General features: G+C 36.7%; 1 protein-coding gene across 1 annotated transcript in view; it reads right to left on the bottom strand.

Moving 5' to 3' along the window:
• LOC141686316 (uncharacterized) overlaps positions 1-22,987 on the bottom strand; it is a 29,733-nt gene extending 6,746 nt beyond the window's left edge. Inside the window, exons 1-2 of the mRNA XM_074491357.1 lie at positions 22,629-22,987; positions 22,067-22,520 (exon numbers count right to left, since the gene is read on the bottom strand). Of these exons, the coding sequence (XP_074347458.1) occupies positions 22,067-22,520; positions 22,629-22,763 (589 nt within the window). The 5' untranslated portion in view covers positions 22,764-22,987. The remainder of the gene's footprint in view (positions 1-22,066; positions 22,521-22,628) is intronic.
• Between the last annotated feature and the right edge of the window lie 706 nt (positions 22,988-23,693).

The raw sequence follows: 23,693 nt of genomic DNA, 5'->3' as shown, positions 1-23,693 counted from the left end.
AGTGATGATTTTTATTCCTTGGAAGAGCTGGAGCAATTGGAAGATGAATCAATGGCCCAAATTGTCAAGAGATTCTCCCATGTCAGATTCAGGAGGAATCCCAAGCTTAAGTACAAGTCCAACTACAACAAATTCCAGAAAGGTGGATCTTCATCCTCTAACACCAGCAGTGGTGGGTACAAAACAGGGATGGTTGATCGAAGCACCATTAGATGCTATAACTGCAATGAGTTGGGACACTTTGCCACAGAATGTAGGAAGCCAAAGCAAGTAAGAAAGAACTCTGAAAGGGCTTATCTGGCAAAGGGAAGAAGCTGGGATGATACTGATAGTGAAGATGAAGATGAAGGAAATCTTGCTCTTATGGCTATTGATGGAAAAGCTTCATCATCAAGAATAGAGGTAAAACTTTCTGATGCTGAAATGGTTTATCATCTAAGAGGTAACTTAGATTGTGCACGTCGTGATAATGAACTGTTAAGTTTAAAGATCACAGACCTTGAGAAAGAGGTCAATGAATTAAGACTTGTGCATATTAATCAAGACAAATTAAAAGAACAAGTATCTTTTCTAGAGAATAGAGTTGACTGTTATAGAAAACTCGAAACTATTCTCAAAGACAAGATCACCGGTCTTGAGACTAAGGTTAGAGCCTACTTCAATTCTTGTTCGAAGGCTAAAGAGTTCTACAGTAAGCAAGCTGTTAATCAAACATCTGGAATAGGATATGATTACAATGCTGCTATTGGAGAATTAGGCATAAACTCCCCTCCTCATGTCTGTGCTAAAGGGAGGGAAGTACCACATGTGCTTAAGGGTGTTGATGAACCCCTCTATAAAGCATCAATTGCTGAACCATTTGATGCGACCTCTTCTGTTATTCAAGAGGAAATACGTGCTGAGGATCATGCTAATGAGAAGATTGTTTCCAAGTCAAGTGAGTCGAAAGTTCCAGTCAAAGTTGTGAAAGCAACTGAGACTAACTCAGACACACATGAGTTGGATAACAATAATGCCATGTCTACCATGCATAAATTGCCTGCTGTTAATCACTCTCATAAAGCATGTGGTGTTGCTAATTGTATGTCTTGTGCTTTTAATATGATGTATGCTTATTTTAATGGTAAGCATGTGTCTAATGATAAGATTACTCCTCGTCAGCATGTGAATAACAAGAAGCATGATAGGTCTAAGACTGCTAGTCCTTCTAAGGCTAGAAAGGAGACATTTGTGCCTAAGCTTAAACATAAATTTGTTAACGCTGTTTACAAGGTCAAATGTTCAGTCATTGAGAAAGTTGAGGCAATTAAAATTAAAAATGTTGTTTTGCCTGACAAAGGACAGTTCTACAAGTATGCCGGGCCCAACCAAGTTTGGGTTCCGAAGAAGGTCTAATCCATTTGTAGTGCAGGGCATTAAACAGGTGTAACCGGTAGTGTGAATTCTTGACAGTGGATCATCAAGACATATGACCGGAGATAGAGCCCTGCTATCAAATGTGGATTGAGAAAGCTGGCCCCCTGGTTACCTTTGGAGATAACAGCAAAGGTTTATCTGAGGGATATGGCTGTTTGCAAGCTGGATATGTTATCAGTGAAATTTTGTATATTGTGCTAGGTTATTATCAGGAAGCAGTATCTAACATATAGCACCAGTGACGAGACTTGAGAATATTACGACATATCAGACACCTGCTGCACATTACACTTGGAATTGTACTCTAGTAAGATGTGTACAAGTGTACTCCTGGTTGGTAAGTCAAAAGAGGAAGTCAATGCACCACAGTTCATGGACTTTGCAGCTGCAGATCTATTGGACTATGCAATTTCTTCTTCACAATCTCACTTCAGGTTGGTATGAACTAGTATACTGCTCAAGCAATCGTCAAGGACATGGTATGGCACTCTAACAGAAGTTATAATTTTATATGAATAAGTAGAGTCGTCATATTAATAACTATCTTATCACTAAGCACAATCATATTGTTTTATATGTGCAGTGATATATTATTATGCAACATAACAATTAGTATCTAAAGTACTTGACAAGTATCGGTCAATGATATGTTGTTAACATTATGTTGCAGATATTTGTAAGCTTTTGACATGAATGAGAATTACTTAGACTTTACCCTAAGTGATCAATGTTTTATCAAAAACTCATTCATTTTGAAAAACAAAAATTAAACTTCTTTCTACATTAGTGATTTCTTATTTCATGTAAAATCTTTTGAAATCACTATTGTAAATCATTTTCTCTCTATTACCATATGTTCTATGATACAGGTTCAGTCTCCAATGACTTTCTTTCATTGACAGTCATGAGGTTAAAAACCCACAACGTCTATCCCAGACTGTAAAGACAAACACAAAAACAGAACCAACCAACACTCTTTTACCACTAAAAGTAGTATGAATGAGCGTGAGGGAGATAGTGCCTAGTGCACCACATAAGGAAGGTTCTGTAGTCAACCCAGTAGCTTTGTCTCCTACATAGATGAGTAGTATTTAAACCGAGACAACTGCTAGCCCCCATACATCTTCTCAAAAAGATGTAATGGCTGAAAAGGCACAAAAACAGTTACTAGATTCATTCTCTCAACAGGGTGAGTCTATTGAATTTTGCCTGTCGGCCAAGGTATCCGATGTAGTGTCACCACTTCAAACATAAACAATTCTTGATGCACAAGGAGAGGTTACACACACAAAGGATGAGTTGACGGAAACAAGAGTTTCGACCATTTTAAGGTCAGATTCGATTGTTCAAGGTTCGTTAGAGGACCAATTGCCTTTACAGGTGTTAGGAGAGGATACTGATCCAAAAGCCATATGTCAGTGGTCAGTGTCTACCTCCCCAGGCTTAAATCCCCTGGATGCATCTGCGGATAGTGGATCTGACATAGGTGCAGATCGGCAACTTGTTGACAATGATTCAGATATTACCTGATGAGTCACAAGGAAATGTCTTCACATGCATTAGAAGGGAACTGTGATCTTTATGCTAAATTCTTTGGATCATTGTTTACCTTCCCAGAATTCAAATCTGGAACCCTAAAAGGGAAACTAGCAACTTGTAAATTATGACTCAGATTCATCTGACGAGTTTAACAAGGATGGGGATTTGTGAACTCCCATTGCACCACCTGTGACCTCCTTAAGGATGGCTAAGGTGATTTTCCTTGCAGGTACAGCTGGATTATGGAGCTATGAGAGAAGAGTGATACACTTGTGAGAATGAGTGTAAACATGAGTGGAGAGAAGAGTGAAACACATATGAGGTACACTAAAATACAATCACACACTCACAGTGAGGAAGAAAGAGAAACTACTTGTTATTTCTTTTCCAACCAAGTGAAATATGAGAACTCCTTCAGACGATGGCATACATTCCTTCTTTAAGGGGGAGATAAAAGCTTAAGTAATAGTTTGGAGGATTCCTCAACTAAGGGGGAGAAATAGCAGGGAGGAAGAAAAAGATCCTAAAAATGTACACTACACCACACCATTGTTGTTTGTAACTACGGATCCTATTGTACGGGAGAGGTGGTAAACACAAGGTGATTTCCTAGTAATGGAAGAAGCTGTTAGGGGAGTACCATTGGTTTTTATCTGCGGATCCTATTGTATGGGAGAGGTGGTAAAACGAAGGTGATCTTCTTTAATCAGTTGATTCTCATAGGGGGAGAAGCAAGAGATATGGGCTTCTCAACAGGAAATGTGGTTGTACAAATGAAGATGAAACTACTTGAAGATATGTTCAGTCTAGAGGAACATCTACTTGGAATCTGGAAAATGTTAAATCTAGTCCAGAACTTTTCTACTATTTACTTTGCATTTCTGTTTATATCTTTTTCTTATTTGTTAGTTGAGTTATCCTCTAGGTATTTGTGTGTTATTGTCTAACAAACAAATAGGGGGAGATTGTAAGTCATATGTCATAGCCTATTTGTATATTCGAGGATTCAACTCAACTCAAATAAGAATGTAATAAGTAAATAGTGGATCGACCGTCAGAGAGATCTCGCAAAGTAATATCTGTCAAAGGATTCAGAAACAAGGTTCATCTACAGACTTGAGAAGGTAATTCACTGGAAGAAGTTCAAGAAGTTGATCATGCCTCAGTGATATAAATCAAGATCGTGGATTTAATCAAATGACAGAGATCTCGTCAGAGTATCATTAATTACAAGGATTTAATCTGAAGAAAATCAAAGTGTCAAAGTCAAGACATGAAGAAACGTTACGGAAGTTAGTCACTCATGAACCAGACTGTACATCGAGTGTCAACGTTGAAGTGGTGGAATTGATTCATAATTTTAAGTGATTTTCAGAAGATCTGCAGAAGGATGGGTGCTGTTGAAGACTAGAATTAATTCTCTATTAATTAATTAAGTCATCTAATTTAATTAAGAAAATAAATTATATCTGCGAAGAATAATTTATTTATTAATTGAATTAATTGATTAATTAATTCTGAATTAATTTTAGGAATTTTCAGAATTTAAATTGGATTAAAATCTGTATTAAATCAGCAAGACAATTGAAAATGAACTAGCATGACAATCAGGATTGTCATACCGATTGTCATGCTAGGCCATTTTCAATAGTCTCACCGAAAGTTACACTAGGAGGATGATTGTCTTGCTAGTTCATTCTGATTGTCATGCTAGTTCATTCAGATTGTCTTGCTAGTTCAATCCATTGTCCTACCGATTGTCTTGCTGAGCTCAGAGATTGTCTTGCCAGTTCAATTCTATTATGTTGATTAAAAGAAGCAGACAAGTAGCAGATCAATTATCCATCCAATACACATCAAACAGAAGTCAACACCCAAGAACAAAAGGAAAAGAAGCAGAACAATATTTCATTCTTCTCTGCAAACTTCAAGATCAATTTCTAGATTGTAAAGTTAAATCCAATCAACTAGAAATCTTTATCTTGTTCTTGTGTAACAATCTAGCGGATCAAAATCCCTAGAACTTAATCTCAAATTGCGTTTAGCATTTGATTCTAATTATTGCAAAAATAGAAAAAGTTCATGTCGAATTTATTCTAGATTTGTGATAATTAATTTGAGATTAATTCCTTATAATCGATACAGTTGTTGTAACACCCTTCAAGTTTAATAATATTCTTATTTAACTTGAATTTTGTTTCACATTTTTTATTCCGCATTTATTCGATTATTCGGTACCGTTTGTATTCAACCCCCCCTTCTACAAACGCATTGGGACCTAACAACTGAGTTCAAGAATTTGATCATGGAAGAGTTCTGCAAAGACCATGGAATCAAGCAGGAATTTTCTGCCCCTGGAACTCCACAGCAAAATGGAGTTATTGAAAGAAAGAATAGAACTCTTATAGAAGCTGCACGAACTATGCTTGATGGAGCAAAGCTACCAACCTATTTTTGGACTGAAACTGTGTAGACTGCTTGTTTTACACAGAATGCTACACTCATTAACAAGCATGGAAAGACACCATATGAGATGGTGAAGAAAAAGAAGCCAAATCTGAAGTATTTTCATGTATTTGGATGCAAGTGTTTTGTTCTTAAGACTCATCCTGAACAGCTATCCAAATTTGATTTAAAAGCCGATGAAGGAATTTTTGTTGGATATCCACTTTCCACAAAAGCCTTCAGAGTCTAAAATTTAAGAACAAGGGTTGTCATGGAATCTATCAATGTCTCATTTGATGATAAGAAGATTACTGGACTTGAAGATTTCAATGATCATGATAAGCTGAGATTTAAAAATGAAGATTTAAATTCTGATACTGAAAATCCTGACAGTCTAAATCCTGATACTGCAAACTCTGATGCTATTGAAACTGTGGTAATTACGCCAAATGAAGATGCACCTGTGCAGGGGGAACATACTGAAGAAATAACAACATCTCAAGAAGCATCAGAATCTACAACTGGCTCTTCAAGTTCTGATTCATCAGGTTCTGATGAGCCAAGTTCTGATAAGTCTGGAAACTCAAATTCTGAAGGATCCAACTCAGAGAGCATAGTTTCATGGGGAGCATCAGAAAATGTTGATGAAGATAGCATGGATCATGGGGGAGCATCCAGTTCTAGAGAAAACCTTCCATCTGCAAGGAAGTGGACTAAATCACATACACCTGACTTAATTATTGGAAATCCTGATGCAGGTGTCAGAACTAGAACATCTACATCAAATGAATGTCTCTATAATTCTTTTCTTTCTCAGACTGAACCAAAGAAAGTGGAAGAAGCTCTTCAAGATGCTGATTGGGTGCAAGCAATGCAGGAAGAGTTAAATGAATTTGAAAGAAATAAAGTCTGGACCCTAGTGCCAAGACCTAAGAACAGATCTGTTGTTGGTACAAAGTGGGTGTTCAAAAACAAAACTGATAGTGATGGCATAATAACAAGGAATAAAGCAAGGCTGGTTGCAAAAGGATATTCTCAACAAGAAGGAATTGATTATGATGAAACATTTGCACCAGTTGCTAGATTGGAAGCCATAAGGATATTTTTGGCTTATGCTGCTCACAAAAAGTTTACAGTCTTTCAAATGGATGTGAAAAGTGCTTTTCTCAATGGAGAATTGGAAGAGGAAGTATATGTTGAACAACCTCCAGGCTTTGTAGATTCTAAATTTCCAAATCATGTCTACAGGCTTGATAAAGCACTTTATGGCCTTAAGCAAGCTCCAAGTGCATGGTATGAGACTTTAGCTCAGTTTCTTCTGGAAAGTGGATTTAACAGAGGAACTATTGACAAAACACTGTTCTACCTCAACCATGGAAAAGACTTACTTTTGGTACAGATATATGTTGATGATATCATTTTTGGTTCTACAAATGACAGACTTTGCAAGAAGTTTGCCAAACTGATGCAGTCAAGATATCAAATGAGTATGATGGGGGAACTTAGCTATTTTCTGGGCCTTCAAGTCAAGAAGAATGAAGAAGGCACTTTTATTTGTCAATCCAAGTACACCAGAAATTTGCTGAAGAAATTTGGAATGCAAGATTGTTCAAGTGCATCCACTCTCATGGCCACTACAACAAAATTGGATAAGGATACTGGTATATCAGTAGATATTACTGATTACAGAGGTATGATTGGCTCACTACTCTATCTAACTGCTAGTAGACCTGATATCATGTATGCTACCTGTCTTTGTGCAAGATTTCAAGCAGATCCAAGAGAACCTCACTTAACAGCTGTGAAAAGAATTTTCATGTATATTAAGGGAACAGCTGATCTGGGATTGTGGTATCCTAGAGAATCAGACTTTAAACTAATAGGTTACTTAGATGCAGATTTTGCAGGATACAAAATTGACAGGAAAAGCATAAGTGGAAGCTGCCAATTTCTTAGAGGCAGATTGGTTCCTTGGTTTAGCAAGAAATAAAAGTCAATTTCCACATCAACTGCAGAAGCAGAGTACATTGCTGCAGGAAGCTGTTGTGCACAGATTCTTTGGATGAAGAATCAGTTACTGGATTATGGGTTGACATATTTTAAAATCCCTATTTACTGTGATAATCAAAGTGCTATTGCTATGACGGGTAATCCAGTTCAACACTCAATGACAAAGCACATCAGCATTAGGTACCACTTCATAAGGGAACATGTGGATGAAGGTACAGTGGAATTGCATTTTGTTCCAACAGATCAACAACTAGCAGATATCTTCACAAAACCACTGTGTGAAGCTACTTTTACAAGATTGATAAATGAACTTGGAATGGTTTCAGATTCTTTCTCTAAATCTGCTTAGTTTTTATATCTAGATGCATCAGATTTTATGATTAGTATTTACAGATATTACTATCTTTGTGTATTCTGTGCTTAAATTGAAAATTTCTTAAGTGCTGATTGTTGTCTGATGTGAATTTCTAAACTCTGAAAGTGATATGCATGCTTCTTTGACTATTCAATCCAATGAGGATAACTGTGCTAGATGCTGACCTAGTAGTCTTTAATATACTAAAGTCCCATGTTTGAAGTAATTGTTTATGTGGAAATCTTTTAACACAAGCAAATTCTAATATTGAGCTTAGTTGAAGTTTACTTTGTGTATCTTATTACTAAGTCAAAAACTAGAATAGAGCTTCTTATCTGTTAAGTTCTGATGTTAGTAAATCTGGTGGATGTACTTCGTGCTGATAAGGCTCACTTATCAAAAGAAAAAGAAAAAAAATAGTAATAAAAATCAGGTACTCCTTTGAGATCTAGAGTAAAAATGTGGAAGGAAAGACCCAAGTGCATTACTGGTGTTAAGTAATATGCATCAGAAAAGCAAAATAAATATTTTCTTGGTGACTTTTCACACTCTATGGTTACTGGAGAAATACTCTGATAATAGCATAAATTCTGATAAGCAGTCGTGACTCACTTACACTGAGAAGCCACTGTAAAATGGAATTTCAAAAGATGCATAAAATGAGCACAAAACAGTTGAGGTGGACTCATGCATGAACTCTTTCTAAAGTAGACTCAGAATCATGACAGATTTTGAGCAAAGTTCTTAGATATGCCTTATTTACTTTAATCTTTATCTGATATTTATCTTACTACACACACATACACTCCATATGAATGATGAAAATTACTGTGGTGATAAATGTTGTTTTAGATGAACAGTTTAAGTGTCAACTGCATAAATTCTGAGGACAAGTTATGATGGAAATTCTGATGATTAAGTTCTGAAGAAACGAAATCAGAATTTATGTAAAGAATTACAGAAATAGGCATTCACTTTTCGAGTTAAGGAGTCATGTTCTGATGACTGGTAAGTTCTGATATAAGTCTAAGTTCTGATATTAAATCCTGATTCTTTACTTGACTTATTTGTGGTTAAAATCTGAAACAGTCATTCCTAAAATCAGAATATGTTTGGGTGAGATATTAACAGTCAATATAATTTGGATTAGTGGTACTCGTAAATGGATAGTAATTTTTACTGGTTCAGTGTGCTCATTAACTCCTGTTTTAAACTTCCAATGACTGTTATTATTACTCATCAATCTAGGGAGACGAGGTATAATTACTTTTACCTGTAACCATTCAATTTTCCCTGCGTCTCTTGGTATTCTATTGGTTATATAAACCAACACCTCATTCTAACCAACACATCTCTCATTTTCTCTCAAACTCATTTTTTTACATACTCATCAAAAACATGGTTCGTTTCAACTTTCTCCTGAACTATGACACTTTTACTATCGAGTTGAGCTGTGCTGATTGGCGGAAGGAGTGACATATAACTGTCATTCCTGATGAAATCTGGGACTCAGTTCCCCAGACCTCTTATTCTTCTATATGGACTATCATCGCCATTGTGAGCGTCTGGAAGAGGAAAGGAGAGAAGCTCTCCGTCAGCAAGAACGGATCATTCGTCTTGCTGTTCTCTTTGTTGAAAGTAGGAAGAAGAATTAATTGTTATCCATCCGTTTCTCTTCACCGTCAGCTTTGTCAGGCTTCTTAGCTTAGGACTAAAGTTGTTGATGTTAGGGTTTGTAGCTTAGGACAATCTTGTAATGTTAAGCATGTAATTTAAGTTTCATGAAATATATTTGCTTAATATATTAATGAAATTTTATCTTTTTGCAAGATTTTATCTCTGAGTCGTTTCATATATAGATGATATTTTAAATCCTGATACTAACCATATCCTGATGACCTTTTTAGCTCTGATACAAATCAAGTTCTGATTCTGACGTGATAGTATTTATTTACTTGGTTTATTTATGGTCATTATCTCACTGGTTATATTTTTACAGGATATTGGTAAAGCAGTAATAATAATTTATTTAGTGGGAACAGTTTTAAAATTTAAAATAAAACTGAACGTCCTTGATTAATGGGATTACTTGGTAAGTGGAACGGTTTTTCTCCTTGAAAAGCTGCATGTGATAAGTAATGATTACTGAATACCTGTGCTCATTAATTATCTTTTACTGCTGCATGTCTGACAGGTGTCTCAAACAGCTATTTTTTTACCGTGTATAAGTAAAAGAGATAAAAGATTGTAAAATCTTTTATTTACCTTCAAATTTTATCTCTCTCTTTTTACTTTTATTCTCTCTCACATCTACTGACGATTTTTCACACAGACATTTTATCAAACACCTTACAGGCAATTTTCTTTCTCACGTAATTCTCATGGCACCCAAGGACATAATTTTTGATGGAGCTACATTTGTTCCTAATAACTTCTCCGCTATTCTTAGCAAGTCAGAAGCCCCATCCGAACTTCACTTCATTCAGGACTTTCTTGCTAGTTCTGATATTGGGTATGCTCTGACCGAACCTGAAGCAGTCTCTGGTACTCAAGTACTGGAGTTCTGGAGAAGCGGTGTATATGATGATGGTGGTGCTCAAGGGTCCCCAAGTATTATTTTTTCATCAGGGGAGGATGAGTATGTTGTGACATTGTCTACGGTTCGACAAGCACTGCAGCTACCTGAGAACTGTGTCTATTCTACTGTTGAAGAGCCAGTTCTTCAAAACATGATGGCCAGTCTGGGATATGAGAAGATATTGGAAAAGCTGGGCCAGTTGAAGAGATCTTTCATAAGGAGGGAATGGAGTTTCTTCTTTGATTACATAACCAAGGCTTTTGCAAACAAATGTTTCAATTTCGATGCAATTCCCATATTCAGCCAACAAATCGGGTATGCTCTCATAAATCAAAATGATTTTGACTATGCAAGTGTTGTCTTAGGTTTTATTGGGGATAGAATGACAGAAGATAGAACTACTGTTTATTTTGCTAGATTTTGTCAGCTTATCTATAGTTTCTGTTGTGATAATAAGCCCCAATCTGCTAGTGAATTAATTTCATCATTCAGACTAGCTAAAAGAGCTTTTAATGACTTATTATCTACTGATAATAAGAAGGCTGTGTTAAGACCCCTCCTAATTCCTATATCTGTCAAACAAGCCTTAATAACCTATAATTCAGTTAAATACACTGCACTATATTTTGATGTTCAACCATCTGAACCTCATCCATCAGCACCTATTACCTCTACTCAACCACCTCAAACTTCTCAACCTCAACCTTCAGATCCTACAGTGCAGCCTTCATCTTCCAAATCTAAGAGGACTAAGAAAGTACCTCAGACACACCAGAAGAGAAGGAGATTCATTCTGCGAGATGAATCAGATGCTGAGGAACAGGTTCCTGTATCAGAACCTGTTGTTTTAGAAGCTGAGAAGGTCTCTTCTCAGAAGGATGTTGATATTGGGAGTTCTAGGCCCCTAAAAAGGCTTAGAAAGCGTAATTCTGATGATACAGCTCCTACAGCCTCCTCAAAAGCTAAAAGATTCAAATCATTGGCAAAAAGGCCTGAAGATTCTGGTAAAGGAATGGAAGCAGCAGCTAAGGAAGGGGGTCAGGAATCTCTGATCTCACAAGACCCCGTTGAAGCTCACAATTCTCCTAGTGCTGATCCAGACCTTCATGTAACTCATCTCTCTCCACTACATGAGCCAGAAACTACTCACATTCCCACACCTCCAGTATCTCCAGTACATGCTGATAACCAGGGGCCAAGTGATGAAATTGACATCCATAACTTGGAAGTGCCTCAGTTTTTGAATCTAGAAGCTCCACCAACTCAAGTCACTCCACCAACAACACCAATTCATGATGCTGATTTTAATTCAGAATTGCCTACAACACCTTCTCTGCATCTAGATACTGAAGATCAGATTTTAGGTGAGCATCAGAAATGGCTGTTGATCAGAACTTAATTGAAGATCAGCTCTTAGAGGATGATGTTGAAGCCTCCATAGCCTCTCATACTATTCTTTTATCAGAGGATGCTGCTGATGCTGATTCTATAAGTTCTGATGCTAATAATGATGAAGTTACTGGTAATGCTGCTACAAATGCAGATGCTGATACAGCTGGTCCTTCTGAACATACACCTCTAAAAGCTCCTTCAAAAGTTGAGATAGTCAAGAAGTTTGTTACAGGGGAAGCACCAGTACCTTGGATTGAAACTCCTAGAGGACAAGAGTGGACTAAAGAATGGAACTCAGTCAGTTTTTTTCCTTCTGAAAAGATTCTTGCTCAGCACTTGGCAAAAGCTGATGAGATACTAGTCAATGATGATTTCAAGACACAGCTAAGAGTTACTGCACTTAGTACAAGGCACCTTCAAGGTCAACAATCTGTAACTCAGGCCAAGGTGGACAAGATTTAAGAATCCTTGAATCAACAAGATACAGTTGTCAAGATGGACAATAAGATGTTTTTCAAACCTACCTTTGACAGAATTGCCTACATTGAGAAAACCCAAGAGAAGCAACAGTCTCAGATTGATGAAATTTTGAAAATTCAAGCTTCTCAGCAATCTCAACTCAATGAGATCCAATCCTCAGTGGAATTGCTTGTCTCTCTTCTTTTACCTGCTGGTGCCAAAAAGGGGGAGAAGGTAATTAAGTCCAAATGAAAACTTGTTAAGACACTGAAGGGAAAGGATGATGGTAATGACCCGGAAAACTCTGGAATGGGTAGAGGTCATGGTCAAGGTGGAGGTCTCTCATCAAGTAGAACTGGAACTACAAGTCAAAGAACAAGTTCTGTTACTGGGAGAAGAATAACTTCTGATACTGATAAAAGGATAAGTTCTAATGAACTTTTGGAACTTGATGAAGAAATTTTAAGACAGTTATTTCTGAAAGAAAATCCAGGAATGGACTTCAGAGTCTAAAGGAAGAAGAAGCTAGACTTAAGTTAGAAAAAGTCATCTCCAAATCTGAAGCTTCTGTTGAAAAGAAACTTCCTACGGCTAAAGGCATTGTGATAAAAGAAAGGACAAATCTTGTGGCAACCAAGGCCAAATCACAAATGCAGATAGATCCAAGGTCCAAGGGCAAAGAAAAAGTTGGTGAACCTGTAAAGGTTTATGTGCCTCCTATGGATGAAGAAATATCTGATGAAGATGCTAATCTTACTCTGGTTTTAAGGAAGATTTCTCAAACAGCCTCTGACATGGATCAAGTTGTTCAGAGTCAAGATATAGTAAGTTCTGATATGACACTGAATCAAGCAACCTCTGACATAGCTCAAGTTGGCTTGATATCAGAAGATAAGTCAAAGGAAACCTCTGACACTGCTCATGTTAAATCCTCAAAGTTACTCCTACCAGGATTCACTAAAGCCAAACAGACTCAACCTTTGAAGACTGCAACAAGTGGTTTTGAAGCAAGAGTAGTTATAACACCCTCCAAATCCGGGGTATAGATTTAGGGCATTATTAACAACAATTACCAACTATACCTGCACAAGCGGAATATTAATATAATAATTACCCCGAACTATCACTACTCAGGATCTTTTAAGGGTTGAGTTTGGAAACAAGAATCATGCACTACACTTTATTACAAACCCAACTAAATAAAACCTGTCTCAAGAACTCTCTTTATTACAAAACTTTATTCTATCTACAGTTTCACTACGCAATCTTTTATTCAAACTACACAAAACTTTTATTCAACCCAACATTACTACTTATCCTGCTACACCTGATCTGGCAATTCAAAGCTCTCTTCGGGAATAGGAAGGAACACTCTTGGTATAAGAGGGTCCCGCTGCTTGACTCGCTTCTTGACTATGCGGGTCCTGATGGGTTTCATTCTCTACCTTAACTGTAAAACAATAGGAGTGACAATAAAAGAAATGAGCCAAAATTGCTCAACAAGCCTGCAACAATATATATATATATATATTATAAAGAGAGAGAAATAAATGAACCAATAAGCTGCTGGTTTGAACAACCATCTGTATCTGTATATGATAATAATTTGCCAATGATGGCGAGTGCCAAATGAACAAGACTGGAAACAAGAACCAACATATGCACTATAATCTGCTGATCAGTCAGAATATAGTGCGGATCTATACCCAACTGCATAGACCCAACCAACATAAGGAGTACTCAGGCAACTATGGCCTATTAATTAATGGTCTGGGAAAAACCCAGCCTTTATAGTAACCATCCAGTCCAAGGCTGAGCATCCGGAACAATCGGTATGCTATTGATATATCCCAACACCAGGATATACCAGAATATATGTAGGGTAAAAGAATTGAAATATGAACAGGGAATTCAATAAATTGGGTAAATTAAGAATTGAAATGAAACTGGAACAAGTAATAATAAATGGACAACAGTGTATATGAACAATAATTATCAAAGAGAATTGATATGATAGAAAAGAAATATACCTGGTTTAATTCACTGCCTTCTGACCCTAGCTTGCTCTGCCTTGTTAACACTGAACAAATCATAGAAATATAGGTGTTTAGATAACTTACTATATACGTGTATCTTGAATTGATATCACGCAACCTTATCAGTCTACCCATGCATTTCTATCTGACTCGCATATATATATATACATATATTTACACAACACATTTATGCACATAATCACATATAACACGTAACACGTAAAGCACACAATTAATTTCTAGATTTATAATTATTTTTAGAATCAATTCTAGGCTTATACCAGCATTACTAGTCTTATCTGATTTTATTATAATTTTTCGGGATTTATTCGGCTCAATTATATCCCTACTAGGACCTACGAACTATCAATTATCACCAAACCACTCTTTTTCAGAAGAAATTATAACTTACAACCATTTTTATTGGATTTGTCTCATTTTTCTGAGTCTAGGGGTCTTCGTTTCACTTAAATCGGACTAACGGTTGAATTGTTATGAATTAAACACTGATAATTCAATTTATTATTCAATATAGATAATTATTACAACCTTTTAAATCCTAAAATAATTTTTAAATAATTATTTAATAAAAAAATCAAAGTCAAAAATAATTTTTTTATAATTTTTGGAGTTAAACCGAAGAAGTTACGATTTATTGAAAATTATGTGATTAATTATTGAAATAATTAATCACTTAATAAATAAATAACTAATAAATAATTAATAGATAATTATTTACTAATTTAAAATAATTAATCCCTAATTATTAGGATTAATCACAATTTATTACAAATATTTACAACTCATCGTTATTTATTTGATTAGATCGATTATTTACAAATAATCAATCAACTTAATTAACCGATACGCTATTTATCGAATAACTACGAATTACTCAAATTATAAACCAACTCAACGATTAATCACTCGTATAAATACGAGCTACACACTATTCTCGAATATTACCGAACTAATATATTATTATTGGAATTTAAACGATTCGTTAATCAATTAATTATCAGTATTTAATTATATGATACAAATAATCACTACAATATTATTCGAATAACTATCGCTCGAATAATAATTCTCATTATCGAATCATTACTCGTAATAATAACTAATTATCGAATTATTAATCATATTATTTAATTATTTTTAATCCTTATTTATTAATTAATTACCTAATTATTAATTAATTACCTAATTATTAATTAATTAGATAACTAATAAATAATTAGATAAATAATTAAATAATTAATTAAATAATTAAATTCGAATTTATAAATTAATAAAATAATTTAGAAATTAATAATACTATTTTTTCAGAATATAAAACTAATTTTTAATTAATTATTAGAATTAATAAAATGATTTTCTGATTTATAAAATATAAATTAAATAATAAAAAATCCAGAAACAAAAATCTGGAAATGGTTTCAGGGTTGAGGGGATCAAACCCGGGTCGTTTCCGGGTTGCAAACCGGGTCGTCCCCAACCCAATCGGGTCGGGAAGAACACCGCCCTGCACCCAGAATCCGACACCGGCGGAAATTTCCGGCGAACCAAACGAAGGGCAACCAACACGATTCCAGGCTCGTTCAGCTGCGTTTTTGTTCGATAATCAAGCCCAGCATCTCCCCTCGTCCACCTCCTTCTTCGTTTCGACGTCCCGACGCCGCAACCACAAGAACAGCCGCCATCGACGGCGGTTCTCCGGCAATACCAAAAACAACACCAACAGACTCAAACCCGGTGTCAATCGACTCCATAATCGACGATCTAAACGCTCGTGGTAACGAAATCATCAAACAACAATCAGAAAATCAAACCCGAATTTAAGAATTAAACCCGAAAATACAAATCAAAAATCAAGAAATCAAACAACAAAAACGGTTACATAATCATAAACTACGAATCACCAGCTTCAATTTGACTACTTACATGAACGATTTGGACTCCGGAATCACCCTCAAATTCGCGATTGATCCTGCTGCTGTTCTTCACAAAACCCTAACCCTAATCCCCTTTCTTTTTCTTTTTATTTTTTTCTTCTGATTTTTAATTATAATTAACTGATTTAATTAATAGTAATTCAGGTATTTATATTTATGAAAATAATACCCCTAAGTAAAATTAAGGGGCTAATTATACTCCTAATAAAAATATTTGGCCCCAATTTTTATAATTTTTGGGTATTAATAATGAATTTTTAAATATCCAATAAATACAAAATAAATACTAAAAATTCCCAAAAATTGTGAAAAATACAAAAATACAAAGAAAAATGATATATGATAATTTCATAATCATATAAAAATAAAAATGTGATTTTTGTGGGGTTTTTGGTACCCGAAGGGGTCCGGAAAAAGTCGTTTTTCGCGAAAAATGTCAATTTGTAAAACGTCTAAGGGTTCAGAATAGCGATACGGTATAGAGCATTTTTGGCAAAATAGGGCCAATGATTTTGTTTGAAATACGGGCTTTTAAAACATAGTTTTGAGCTGTACAGGTTTTGATATAATATATATAACTGACGATAGAACGCTCAATAAATATCCAAAACACGTTTGGATCAAAACAACCAACACATAACACATAGCAGTTAGGGTTCAACGACTTAACACATTTAATCACATAATAATACACATAATTTATTATTATTATAATATAATACAAGCGTAATTCCTCGGTCGTTACATTCTCCCCCCCTTAACAAGATTCTGTCCTCAGAATCTAATTATGCAAATAACTGAGGATAATTTTCTAGCATTTCACTTTCAAGATCCCAGGTTGATTCTTCAACCACTGGGTTTCTCCATAAAACTCTCACTAATGACACAGACTTATTTCTTAATACCCTCTCTTGCCTATCTAGAATTCTTATTGGCTGTTCTACATATGACAAATCTGCCTGAAGTTCTACTGGTTCATACTCTATTACATGCCTTGTATCAGGATTATACCTCTTAAGCATAGATACATGAAATACGTTGTGAATGTGCTGCATATGGGGTGGTAGAGCTAACTCGTACGCAACCTTCCCAATTTTCTTCAAAATCTCAAATGGTCCAACGTATCGTGGCTTCAATTTCCCTTTATTGCCAAATCTGGTCAATCCTTTCCATGGCGATATTTTGAGCAATACGTGTTCTCCTTCCTGATAGTCCATATCCTTCCTGGCTTGGTTTGCATATCTGCTTTGTCTGTTTTGTGCTGCCTCGATTCGTTTTCGAATAAGATTAATCTTTTCTTTTGTCTGCTGAATTAATTCTGGACCCAAAATCTTGCGTTCTCCAACTTCATCCCAGTGCACGGGTGATCTGCATTTCCTCCCATATAATGCTTCATACGGTGGCATTCCAATACTGGCGTGATAGCTATTATTATAAGAAAATTCCACTAGGGGTAAATGTTCATCCCAACTGCCTTCAAAATCGATCGCACAAACTCGTAGCATGTCTTCAATCATTTGAATTGTCCTTTCACTTTGGCCGTCAGTTTGCGGATGATAAGCTGTACTCATATTCAACTTCGTTCCTAGACATTCTTGGAATTGTCTCCAAAATCTTGAATTGAAACGAGGATCTCGATCCGATACAATTGATACTGGTACTCCATGACGCATCACAATTTCTTTGAGATACATGTGCACTAATTTGTCGAGCGAAAATCTTTCATTAATTGGTAGAAAATGTGCCGACTTCGTAAGTCTGTCAATGATTACCCATATCGCATCATGATTTGCCCTAGTCCTCGGTAGTCCTACCACAAAATCCATCGCTAGATGTTCCCATTTCCATTCTGGAATGTCTAATGGTTGCAATAACCCACTCGGACGTTGGTGTTCTGCTTTAACTCGCTGGCATGTGTAGCATTTACTCACCCATTCTGCTATCTCCTTCTTCATATTCGGCCACCAAAAGTTTTCCTTCAAATCGCGATACATTTCCGTGCTTCCTGGATGAATGGAATACTTCGAATTGTGCGCATCTCGCATAATTTCTTCTTTTAATTCTGCCACGTTAGGGATCCAGATTCTTGACGTAAAACGTAAAATTCCTTCATTATCTTTCTGAGTTGTAATCTCTTCTCCTGTTAAGTTGTCGTCTTGACTCATCACTTCTTCTTGACAACGGCGAATCTTTTCCAGCAATTCTGGTTGGAAAGTCATAGCGTAGATAGTTTCTGCAGATTCATTAGGAATACGAATTTCGATTCCCAATTTGTCAAATTCCCTGGCCAATTCTTCGCATGAAGTCAACCGATTCAATCTTTCTTTTCTGCTTAGCGCATCTGCTACAACATTTGCTTTTCCTGGATGATAACTGATTGTAACATCGTAATCTTTAATCAATTCCAGCCATCGACGTTGTCGCATGTTTAGTTCCTTTTGCGTGAAGATATACTTCAGACTTTTATGATCCGTGTAGATTTCACATTTTTCACCGTACAGATAATGTCTCCAAAGCTTTATTGCAAAAACAATTGCTGCCAATTCCAGATCATGCGTAGGATATTTCTGTTCATGAGGTTTAAGTTGTCTCGACGCATATGCAATGACGTTACCATGTTGCATCAACACACATCCTAAACCACGATATGAAGCGTCACTGTAGATAACAAAATTTCCTTGCTCGTCTGGCAATACTAATACTGGTGCCGTCACCAACCGATTCTTCAACTCTTGAAAACTTTCTTTACACTTACTATTCCATTCGAACTTTTCACTTTGTCGAGTTAACTTGGTCAGCGGTGTAGCTATCTTCGCAAAATCTTTGACAAATCTTCGATAATATCCTGCCAAGCCTAAGAAACTTCAAACCTCTGTCGGCGTCTTTGGTCTTTCCCAATTCAACACAGCTTCAATCTTTGCTGGATCAACTTGAATGCCTTCTCTGCTAATAATGTGCCCTAGAAACTGCACTTCTTTCAACCAAAATTCGCATTTGGAAAATTTTGCATAAAGCTGCTCCTTCCGTAATATCTCCAATGTCGTTCTTAAATGTGCTGCATGCTCTTCTTCCGTCTTTGAATAGATCAAAATGTCATCAATAAATATAATGATAAACTTATCCAAATACTTCTTGAATATTCGATTCATCAAATCCATAAACGCTGCAGGTGCATTCGTCAATCCAAAAGCCATCACAAGAAATTCATAGTGTCCGTACCTTGTTCTAAACGCTGTCTTTGGAATATCTTCGGCCTTGATCTTTAACTGATGATAGCCTGATCGTAAGTCGATTTTCGAAAACCATGCTGCTCCTTTTAGTTGATCAAATAAATCATCAATGCGAGGTAAAGGATATTTATTCTTGATAGTTAACTTGTTCAGCTCACGATAATCAATACACAGTCGCATACTACCATCCTTCTTTTTCACGAATAATACTGGCGCACCCCATGGGGATACACTTGGCCTTATAATTCCTTTGTCAAGAAGTTCTTGCAACTGCTTTGCTAATTCCCTCATTTCAACAGGTGCCATTCGATATGGAGCTTTCGAAATTGGTTCAGTCCCTGGCGTCAAGTCAATAGTGAATTCGATTTCTCGATCTGGTGGAAGTCCTGGTAATTCGTCCGGAAAAACATCAAGAAATTCACAAACTACAGGAATATCTTCAATCTTCAAATTTCCCTTATCAACATCCCGTACATAGGCTAAATAAGCTTGACATCCTTGACGTAGCAATCTTCTCGTCTGCATTATTGATAGGAATTTCTGCTTTTGCTTCTCACCTTTAAATATTACCGTTTCATTTTCTTCAGTTTGCAATTTCACTCTCTTATTCGCACAGTCAATTTGAGCATTATTACTAGACAACCAATCCATTCCTAAAATAATATCAAACTCCCCTAACCTAAAAGGTATCAAATCAACTGAAAAGTGACATCTCCCTATCTCAATATCACAGCTCGGACATACTCGATCTACTGCAACCTGATCATTATTCGCTAATTTTATGACTAACACTTCATCCAACCACTGAATCTCACAATCTATCTTAGAAATAAAGGCTTCAGAAATAAAAGATCTAGTAGCTCCTGAATTAATCAATACTAAAGCATTTACGGAATTTACAGGAAGTGTACCTGCAACCACATTCGGACTCTGTACCGCTTCCTTCATTGACATGTTGAAAGTCCTTGCTCTGGGCTGATTTTGCTGTGGTAGTGGAGGTGGAGGTAATGCTAAAATTCTTGGAATACTGGCAGCCATTGCAATTCCTCTGCAGTCTTTGGCGATATGTCCTTTTCTCCCACATTGGAAACAAGTAACTTCTGCTTTTCCCATTGGACATTCTCCAGAATAGTGTCCCCTTTGCTTGCACTTGAAACACGTAACATTTAGCTTGTTGCAAACTCCTGTATGCTTTCTACCACACGTTCTGCAATCAGGTATAGGCGGTCGAATAAGCCTTTGCTGAGTTGGGGCAGGTAGTCGATTTCCCATCCTCTGATTGTTCTGCTCTGGCCTTTTGAAATTTACTTTTCCCCGAGCTTGAAATCCCGGCCTTTTGTTGAAACGATTCTGAAAATTTCCTGGTCCTTTCTCTTTCTGAGCTGCTTCGCTTTCTCCTTCAATAATCATAGCCTTCTGAACAACAGCCATATAAGTTGTCAATTCAAACACAGCTACCCTGCTACAAATCCATGTTTTCAGTCCTTGCTGAAATCTCTTGGCCCGCTTTTCGTCCGTATCCACCTGCTCTGGAACAAACCTTGCCAATTCAGTAAACTTAGTCTCATAATCCGCAACCGATAAGTTGTCTTGTTTCAGCTCCAGGAACTTGATCTCCATCTGGTTCTTCATAAAACGAGGAAAATATTTCTCCAAGAAAAGATCAGTGAATCTGTTCCAGGTCACCACACCTTCTTCCAAAGCTTTCTTTGATTCCCACCAGTAATTAGCTTCACCTTTTAGAAAATAGCTAGCGAAATCTGTCTTCTGCTCTTCCTCAACCTTTACCAACGAAAAAGCCTTTTCCATCTCTTTCAGCCAAGCTCTCGCTTTTGTAGGATCTGTGGAACCCATAAATTCCGGTGGCTTCACCGACTGAAATTGCTTGAAAGTAGTCGTAGGTGCTGCTGGTGGTATTTGATGTCCTGGATGAGCGGCTTGCTGTAACATCTGTTGCTGGAACTGCTGTTGCTGCTGCTGCATTTGTTGTTGCATCATCAACATCTGCTGTTGCATGAGATTAAACATCTGATCCATCTGTTTATTATTGTTTTGGCCCTCGGTGTTTCCATTCGATGAGTCGGGCTGCGCTTTTCTCTTAGGTGCCATTTTTCTGGTAAATAAATAATGGATCTTATTTAATAACAGTATATTAAACATATATTAAAACAGTCGATTCGAGAAAATAAAATAACTTATTAAATAACTGAATAGATAAAACAGTATGATATGTTTTTAAATTTTTTTTTTTTTTTACAACATGATCGTGAATAAAACTACATTTGTAAATATGCAATGGTACTGAAATAAATGTAAATGCTTAAATGACTGGAAATAAAATAAAGAAAATGTGCAAAAGATTATCTCATATATATATATAGGTAGAACACCAGCTACAGGTGTCAGTGCTTGATACAAAACCCTATGATATAACAGTCGTACTGCTACTACTATCAGTCAGAGTCAGTAGCTACACTCATACAAACTAGTCATACAATACTATGTTGCCTCTATCTACAAAATATACATAATACAACACTCATTGATCTACTGGTCTCAAAATCCTGGTGGTACGTGGCTCAACTCCTCCTGCACTGCCTCTAGCACTGCCTCGGTAAGTCCCAATGCTCTGCGATATGCTGTCTCCGCACTAAGATCCTGTTGTCTCAAATCAGTAAGGTGCTGCGAACTAACCCGGTGAATATGATGTAGTCTCTCTCTCAGTATATAATCCGGTCGTAATGCTCTGACAGGACCATCCGTCTGTGTCTCATACAATCCAAGGATCTCTCTACACTGGTTCTGCCATCTAATCCTCTCCTCCCTCTCTGCCTGAAAGCGCTGGTAAGTCACGGTATGATGCTCATGAAGATCAGTGCTGGAACCTCGAGAAGGTAATGGTCCATCTACCACGATCTCATCTATAAACTCCGGCTGAGGAAACTGATAAACTCCCGGAACAGGTGCATAAATGGCTAATGGGGCAGGAAATAAGACAGGCTGCTCCATAGGCGCATACACAGGCGGCTCTGCCTCTGGCTCCATCGGTGGCATCTCTGGAATCTCGACTGGTGGCATAGGAATCTGAGGCTCTAAATCCTCCCACTGCGGAAGATCAACCATATCAGGAATATCAAACATCGGAAACTCTAATGGTGGAATATCTGGTATCTCTGGCTCAACGTATGGAAAATAATCTGCAAAACCTGGTACCTCCGGGGGAAGTGGTATCTCTGGTGCTGGCTCAGGTGGCAATGGAGGTAAGATCTGCTCTGACACTGGGGCTACTACCTGTGCATCCACTGGATCTGTCTCGGTCCTCTCCGTAGATGATGATAAAGAAGCCATCTAATATACATAAAAATAATAACACAAAACAATCAAATCACAATCCTATAACTCATAACTTCTAATCACATAGACAAACAATCCTAACACTCTTACTCTCATCCTATCTTATTTTCCTATCTTATCTTAACCCTAACATTCTTGTTTTCCAAGGTCAATCCTAAGCTCTGATGCCAACTATAACACCCTCCAAATCCGGGGTATAGATTTGGGGCATTATTAACAACAATTACCAACTATACCTGTACAAGCGGAATATTAATATAATAATTACCCCGAATTATCACTACTCAGGATCTTTTAAGGGTTGAGTTTGGAAACAAGAATCATGCACTACACTTTATTACAAACCCAACTAAATAAAACCTGTCTCAAGAACTCTCTTTATTACAAAACTTTATTCTATCTACAGTTTCACTACGCAATCTTTTATTCAAACTACACAAAACTTTTATTCAACCCAACATTACTACTTATCCTGCTACACCTGATCTGGCAATTCAAAGCTCTCTTCGGGAATAGGAAGGAACACTCTTGGTATAAGAGGGTCCCGCTGCTTGACTCGCTTCTTGACTATGCGGGTCCTGATGGGTTTCATTCTCTACCTTAACTGTAAAACAATAGGAGTGACAATAAAAGAAATGAGCCAAAATTGCTCAACAAGCCTGCAACAATATATATATATATATATATATTATAAAGAGAGAGAAATAAATGAACCAATAAGCTGCTGGTTTGAACAACCATCTGTATCTGTATATGATAATAATTTGCCAATGATGGCGAGTGCCAAATGAACAAGACTGGAAACAAGAACCAACATATGCACTATAATCTGCTGATCAGTCAGAATATAGTGCGGATCTATACCCAACTGCATAGACCCAACCAACATAAGGAGTACTCAGGCAACTATGGCCTATTAATTAA

Source organism: Apium graveolens, chromosome 9 (genome assembly GCF_009905375.1).
Source record: "Apium graveolens cultivar Ventura chromosome 9, ASM990537v1, whole genome shotgun sequence".
Taxonomy (NCBI): Eukaryota; Viridiplantae; Streptophyta; class Magnoliopsida; order Apiales; family Apiaceae; genus Apium; species Apium graveolens.
This window is presented reverse-complemented; position numbering and strand designations above follow the sequence as displayed.